The sequence below is a fragment of the Pelodiscus sinensis genome, chromosome 18 (assembly GCF_052426305.1).
Source record: "Pelodiscus sinensis isolate ZL-2025 chromosome 18, ASM5242630v1, whole genome shotgun sequence".
In the NCBI taxonomy this organism is placed as follows: Eukaryota; Metazoa; Chordata; order Testudines; family Trionychidae; genus Pelodiscus; species Pelodiscus sinensis.
In genome coordinates, this window is record NC_143069.1 from 3596592 (window position 1) to 3604001 (window position 7410).

General features: G+C 69.9%; 1 protein-coding gene across 1 annotated transcript; it reads left to right on the forward strand.

The window, feature by feature from the left end:
- Positions 1 to 530: 530 nt before the first annotated feature.
- On the forward strand, positions 531 to 5324 carry PPM1N (protein phosphatase, Mg2+/Mn2+ dependent 1N (putative)). The gene is made up of 5 exons (XM_075915471.2): positions 531 to 1664; positions 2507 to 2624; positions 3411 to 3522; positions 3711 to 3771; positions 4412 to 5324. Exons 1-5 carry the CDS (start codon positions 759 to 761, stop codon positions 4439 to 4441), a joined length of 1227 nt encoding a protein of 408 aa, XP_075771586.2. The 5' UTR covers positions 531 to 758; the 3' UTR covers positions 4442 to 5324.
- The last annotated feature ends 2086 nt before the right edge of the window (positions 5325 to 7410 follow it).

Genomic DNA, 7410 nt, shown 5'->3' on the forward strand with positions numbered 1-7410 from the left:
ATCCCCCAGGCAATTTATCCCAGTGTGTCACCACCCGGACAGGCAGGAAGTTTTTCCTAATGTCCAACCTAAACCTTCCTGGAACTTAAGCCCGTTGCTTCTTGGCCTGTCCTCAGAGGCCAACAGGAACAATTTTTCTCCCTCCTCCTTGTCACACCCTTTGGACCCTCATGAAATCTGCCTTCATGACCCGACACGGACACTTCAGTGATGAGGCCACGGACCTGGCCCCCTCCGGCATCCACGTCTCACCCACTCTGTCACTGGAGCCCCCTCCATTTCCTTGGCTCCCCCTCCAGCTCCCTCCCCCCACCAGCATCCCCCCTTATTCCCAGCCTCCCCTTGCCAGTCCGCAGGATAGGCCCACTGGCTGCGGGGGGGCTCCTGGTACCTGCAGCCGGGCCTTGCGCGCCCTCGGGTGCCTGCTGACCCCTGGCTGGGCAGGGATTAGGGGCTTTAACGTTCCATATTTAGCTGCCGGATGAGGGATTACGGTGCCAGGGAGGGCAGAGCAGCCGCAGCCGCCGCAATGCACATGTCCCCGGGGCTGCCAAGGGGCAAGCCGGGGGCCCAGCCCCATGCAGGGTGCCAGGAACAGCCCCGGGGAGGCAGCAGCCGCAGGGGGAAGCCGCTGGGTCTGAGGAACGGCAACGCTGCTGGAGATCAAGGTGCCGAGAGGTGACCCCCAGGCCCGGGCACCGGACGACTGAGCTTGGGTGTGGGGCGGCTCTGCAGGGCCCGGCCCGGCTCCTGCGGGCATGGCGGCCTTTGTGCGGCAGCTGGCCTCGCAGGCGGAGCGGCTGATGTCCCGGCTCTTCAAGGGGGAGGGCGGCGAGGAGCCCGACGCCTTCCTGGAGGCGCCGCGCACGGAGAAGCTGCTGGAGCGGGGCGAGGGGGGCGGGCTGCGCTATGGGGTGGGCGCCATGCAGGGCTGGCGGGCGGCCATGGAGGACGCCCACGCGGCTCAGCCCCAGTTGCCGGGCGGCCTGGCCGCCTGGGCCTTTTTCGCAGTGTACGACGGGCACGCGGGGCCCACGGTGGCCCGGTTCTGCGCCCGCCACCTGCTGGGGGAGGTGGTGGCGGGCGAGGCCTTCGCGGGCGAGCCGGAGGCGCCCGAGGCGGTGAAGGAGGCGGTGCGGCAGGGCTTCCTGCGCATCGACCGCCGCATGCAGGGGCTGGCGCGGGCCGAGGGCTGGGAGCCGGCCGGCTCCACCGCCGTGGCCGTGCTGGTCTCGCCCCGCCACCTCTACTTCATCAACTTGGGCGACTCGCGGGCGCTGCTGTGCCGGGCCGGGCGCTGGGCCTTCTCCACGGAGGACCACAAGCCCAGCCGGCCGCGGGAGCGGGAGCGCATCGAGAACGCCGGCGGCTCCGTCACCCTGCAGCGTCTCAACGGCTCCCTGGCCGTCTCCCGCGCCCTGGGCGACTTCGGCTACAAGACCGTGGCCTGGCGAGGCCCGACGGAGCAGCTGGTGTCGCCCGAGCCCGAGGTGCACGCCCTGGCGCGCTGCCCCGCCGAGGACGAGTTCCTGCTGCTGGCCTGCGACGGCGTCTGGGACGCCTTCGACACCGAGGGGCTGTGCGCCTTCGCCCGCTCCCGCCTGCTGCTCAGTGGCGACCCGCTGGCCGTCTGCGAGCAGGTCCTGGATGCCGGGCTACACAAGGTGAGGGGGGTGGGGGGGCCCGGTGCTCGGCTCTAGGGGGCGCCGGCTCCCAGCCAGCTGCAGAATTGGGCGGGGCGTGGGGGCCTTTCCCCACTAGGGGGCGCTGGCTCCATTCGGCTCCAGGCTGGTTCTGGAGGGGCGGGGCATGGGGCCTTGTACCACTAGGGGGCGCTGGCTCCATCCGGCTCCAGGCTGGCTCCAGAGGGGTGGGGCATGGGGCCTTTTCCCGCTAGGGGGCGCTGGCTCCATCTGGCTCCAGGGCAGGGAACAGGCTGGCTCTGGAGGGGCAGGGTGTGGGGCCTTTCCCCTCTAGGGGGCGCTGGCTCCATCCGGCTCCAGCATGGCTCTGGAGGGATGGGGCGTGGGGCCTTTCCCCACTAGAGGGTGCTGGCTCCATCTGGCTCCAGGCTGGCTCTGGAGGGGCGGGGCATGGGGCCTTGTACCACTAGGGGGTGCTGGCTCCATCCAGCTCCAGGCTGGCTCCAGAGGGGCGGGGAAAGGGGTGTGCGGCCTCTAGGGGGTGCCACCTCCAGTCGGGCCCCAGGGTGAGGACTGGCTGGCCGTGGGGGGTGAGACAGGGGGCGCTGGCTAAGGGGGGACCAGGCATGGGCCCCTCTGGTGGGTGCTGGTTCTTTTCTCTCGGTCGGGCGTTGAGGCGGGGAGGCTACGGGAGCTTTCCTGCTCCGGACTGGGGCGTAGGGCCCTTGGACCCCACTCTGGGCCATATCAGGGCATAGTGCCCCTTTGGGCTCCCACCCTTCCAATCAGCGCTCAGGGCCCCCGGCAGCTGCCCTGGCCCTGCCCTCGCTGCCCTCTGACCCGGTTGGCTCTCCCCCACCCAGGGCAGCCGCGACAACATGACCTGCGTGGTGGTGTGCTTCCCGGCCGCCCCCGGCGTCTCACAGCCCGCCCTGCAGCGGGAGCGGGAGCTGGACGCCTACCTGGAAAGGCGGGTGGCAGGTGGGTGAGGGGCAGCCCGGGCGGCACCAGGCCCCTGGCTCTAGACTGCCTGTCTAGCTGGGGGAGGCAGGGCAGCTGAGAGGGGGTAGCTGGGGAGAGAGAAGGGGGAAGGGGAGGGATGGGGCAGTGGGGAGGGACCAGCCGGGCAAGGACAACAGTGGTGGGGAGGAGCAGTCGGGGCAGTGGGGGGGCAGTCGGGACAGACAGAGAGGGGGGGGGGGGCAGGGGGGGGCAGTGGGGCAGTGGGGGGCAGTCAGGGGGGGGCAGTCGGACAGTGGGGGGGCAGTCGGGACAGTCAGACAGTGGAGGTGGAGGGGGGGGCAGTCGGGGCAGTCAGACAGTGGGGGGGCAGTCGGGACAGTCAGACAGTCAGGGCAGTGGGAGGGCAGTCAGACAGTGGGGGGGCAGTCAGGGCAGTGGGAGGGCAGTCGGATAGTGGGAGGGGCAGTCAGGGCAGTGGGGGAGCAGTCGGGGCAGTCAGACAGTGGGGGGGCAGTCAGGGCAGTGGGAGGGCAGTCAGACAGTGGGGGGGCAGTCAGGGCAGTGGGGGAGGGGGGGGGCAGTCAGGGCAGTGGGAGGGCAGTCAGACAGTGGGGGGGCAGTCAGGGCAGTGGGAGGGCAGTCGGATAGTGGGAGGGGCAGTCAGGGCAGTGGGGGAGCAGTCGGGGCAGTCAGACAGTGGGGGGGCAGTTGGGGCAGTGGGAGGGGCAGTCCTGGTAGCGGGGGGCAGCGCACGCCTGTGGGCACCCGGGCAGCGCCAGTCACAAGCCGGCCCCTCTCCCCCAGAGCTGTATGGGGAGCTGCAGGAGGAGGGGGCTGCCAGCCTCGTGGCCATCTTCCGGTGCCTGGCGTCCGAGGTGAACCCCAGCCTGCCCCCCGGCGGGGGTCTGGCCAGCAAGTGAGTACGGACCCCCCAGCGAGCGCCCCCCAGCACACAGTGCCTGCACCCCGGCAGGGGGCTCTCCTGGCCCTGAGGGCCAGTCCCGTGACTCTGGAGGGGGAGCCCCCTGCCCTTAGGAGACCCCAGTGGGTGGTTGGCAAAGGGGTCAGGCGCTGCCCCGGGCTGACCCCTCTGTCCCCTCGCAGGAGGGCTGTGGTCACGGAGGCCTACGAGCGCCTGCGACGCAGCGGCGAAGCCCAGGCATCGGTAAGGACTGACTGCGACCCACAGCTCTCTGCCCCACAACCGCCTGTCCCTGGCCCCCAGCTCCTGCACCCTCTCTCCCCGGCCCTCTGCCCCACAACCGCCTGTCCCTGGCCCCCAGGTCCTGCACCCCCTGTCTCTGGCCCCCTGCCCCACAACTGCCTGTCCCTGCCCTCCTGTCCCACAACCCCCTGTCCCCGGCTCCCTGCCCCACAACTGCCTGTCCCTGGCCTCCTTGACCCCACAACCCCCTGTCCCCAGGTCCCTGGTCACCAGCCCTTGCCTCCACAGCTCCCAGCCCCTGTGGCCCCTGCCCTCTCGGTCCCACGCCCCCCAGCCCCTCCCCCGTGGTCTCCACCCTCTGGCCCCTCCACCTCACAACCCCAAACCCTGCTCCTTCTGCCCCCCAGCCCCTGTCCCCTCGGCATCATGGCCCTAACTCCTACTCCTTCTACCCCATGGCCCCCAGCCCCACTCCCTCCGCCCCCAGCCTCCAACCCAGCCCTTCCCCTCTCTACCCCAACTACCCATCCCCCCTCCCGTTCCCCCGCACTCCCAGCATCCCCTGTAGCCTCCCCCGGCCACAGGTCCCCACCCCCGTCTGGACCCCCGTGACCGCCTGTTGCTGTTTGCCCCATTGCAGGGATCCAGGGCAAGCGGCGCCCCCTGCTGAGCAGACTCCGTGGGGCAGAGGAGCCCATGGGACGGTGAAACCGGCCCATCCCTTTTCCTGTGCCCCAGACATTCCCCACTCCCCCTGCTCTGCCCGGCCCGGGCTCCCTGCCTGGTTCTGCCCTGGCGCCGGAGGAGTGGGGCCAGGAAATGCGCAGCATGAGGGGACGGAGGCCACCAGGGCCCGCCCGGTCTCCCCCAGCGAGGACAGGGGGACCTGGTGCTTTGCAAGGGGCTGCATGCTGGGGGGAGGGGCGCAGTGTCCCAGGCGGACGGGGACTGGTCATTACAGGGCCCTGGGGACCCGGCCAGTGGCCTGGAGAGAGAAGCCCCCCAGCGATTGGTGCTGGTAACCGGGACACCCAGCTCGCTGCTGGCTCTGGCCAATGAGATGTCGATGGGCTGCAGAGAGAGGACCGGTCGACCTGGCCAGCCGGCTCCAGCTGGGGGAGACAAAGGTCGAAGGAGAGGAGGGTCGAGGAAGAGCGGCGCCCTGTGGCCCTGGACAGAGGAGAAGGGGAGGGATATCAGAGGCTCCGCTGGAAAGGGGGGTTCCTGGATGGGGAAGGGGGAGCAGGCGGAGCCCCCCAGGCTGCAGGGGAGACTCAGATGTGCGGGGCTGAGGGGGGGCCAGGCCTATAGGCCGGAGGGTTCCTGGGCTGGGTTCAAAGCTCAATAAACCTGCTTGTTGGACACTGGTCTAGAGTCCAGGGCTGCTCTGTCCCCTTGGGGAGTGGGGGCCCAGAGCGGGGACCCCCGGAGGGGTCCCAGCAGACACGGCCGTGCTGGAGGTGGTCCCAGGAGGGGGAGGGGCTGAGGCGAGGGAGAGCGGACCCCGAGAAGGGGCTGTCGCACTGAAGAGGTGCCCTGCCGCAGTGGGAGCTGCCAACCCGTCACCCGCTGGCTTCTGCCGCTCCATTGCTCTTTACAGAAGGGCCCCAGAATCCCACTGCCCCAACCCCCCCCAAACAAGCCCCCTCCCCCCCCCGGCCTTGCCCCGCCCCCTCCCAGACCATGTGCTTTGAGCGCTTGGCAAACCCTCCGATTGACACCCTGCCTGGCCTGGGTCACAGGAAAAGCCCAGCAGAGTCCCGGCCGGGGGGTCTGGAACAGGGTAGAAAACAAGCGCCTGTTTGGCTGGTTTCTCCTGCCGCTCGCGGCTCCCCGGGACTCCAGCTCTGGTTGGCCGAGGGCCCCCAGAGTTCTGTGGTTTCAGGGGCTGTGACCCCTCAAATACCCCAGGCGATGGGCAACTCCACTGGCTTTGATGCACCACTTGGCACCCCAGGTCTGTTTGGAGATGCAGCTGTACAGCCCGGTACCACGGCACTCAGCCAGACCCCGGCCGTACAGCCCGGTACCACGGCACTCAGCCAGACCCCCGGCCGTACGGCCCGGTACCACGGCACTCAGCCAGACCCCGGCCGTACAGCCCGGTACCACGGCACTCAGCCAGACCCCGGCCGTACAGCCCGGTACCACGGCACTCAGCCAGACCCCGGCCGTACGGCCCGGTACCACGGCACTCAGCCAGACCCCCGGCCGTACGGCCCGGTACCACGGCACTCAGCCAGACCCCGGCCGTACGGCCCGGTACCACGGCACTCAGCCAGACCCCGGCCGTACGGCCCGGTACCACGGCACTCAGCCAGACCCCGGCCGTACGGCCCGGTACCAGGGCACTCAGCCAGACCCCCGGCCGTACGGCCCGGTACCAGGGCACTCAGCCAGACCCCCGGCCGTACGGCCCGGTACCACGGCACTCAGCCAGACCCCCGGCCGTACGGCCCGGTACCACGGCACTCAGCCAGACCCCCGGCCGTACGGCCCGGTACCACGGCACTCAGCCAGACCCCCGGCCGTACGGCCCGGTACCACGGCACTCAGCCAGACCCCCGGCCGTACGGCCCGGTACCACGGCACTCAGCCAGACCCCCGGCCGTACGGCCCGGTACCACGGCACTCAGCCAGACCCCCGGCCGTACGGCCCGGTACCACGGCACTCAGCCAGACCCCCGGCCGTACGGCCCGGTACCACGGCACTCAGCCAGACCCCCGGCCGTACGGCCCGGTACCACGGCACTCAGCCAGACCCCCGGCCGTACGGCCCGGTACCACGGCACTCAGCCAGACCCCCGGCCGTACGGCCCGGTACCACGGCACTCAGCCAGACCCCGGCCGTACGGCCCGGTACCACGGCACTCAGCCAGACCCCGGCCGTACGGCCCGGTACCACGGCACTCAGCCAGACCCCCGGCCGTACGGCCCGGTACCACGGCACTCAGCCAGACCCCCGGCCGTACGGCCCGGTACCACGGCACTCAGCCAGACCCCCGGCCGTACGGCCCGGTACCACGGCACTCAGCCAGACCCCCGGCCGTACGGCCCGGTACCACGGCACTCAGCCAGACCCCCGGCCGTACGGCCCGGTACCACGGCACTCAGCCAGACCCCCGGCCGTACGGCCCGGTACCACGGCACTCAGCCAGACCCCCGGCCGTACGGCCCGGTACCACGGCACTCAGCCAGACCCCCGGCCGTACGGCCCGGTACCACGGCACTCAGCCAGACCCCCGGCCGTACGGCCCGGTACCACGGCACTCAGCCAGATCCCCGGCTGTATCGATCCCTTTGCAGTGGCTCCGTCAGAAGGAAAACGCAGTCCAAGCTGCTCTCTGGAGTTGAAGCAAAGTCTGGCTGGCTCCTCCCCAGCTCGAAAGTGTTGGTGATTTGCTGTGAATGGCCCTTCCGTGGCTCTCAGAGCAGCAAATTCCGGTCCCTGGGTCTGGGTTTGCACATTGGTTGTGAAACACGTTTGAAGCGTGTGACTGTAGCACATGCCCAGAACTGTACACACACTGTACATGCACCCCTGTATGCCCACTGTACACGCACTGTATGCATTCACACCTGTATGCACACCCACACGCTGTACATGGGACCCCCATACACACGCTGTACACACACTGT

Coding starts and splice junctions, on each gene's coding strand:
- PPM1N (XM_075915471.2), top strand. CDS start 759: ATGGCGGCCTTTGTGCGGCAGCTGGCCTCGCAGGCGGAGCGGCTGATG. Junction 3,523..3,710: donor GGCGGGGGTCTGGCCAGCAA/GTGAGTACGGAC, acceptor GTCCCCTCGCAG/GAGGGCTGTGGTCACGGAGG. Junction 3,772..4,411: donor GCGGCGAAGCCCAGGCATCG/GTAAGGACTGAC, acceptor GCCCCATTGCAG/GGATCCAGGGCAAGCGGCGC.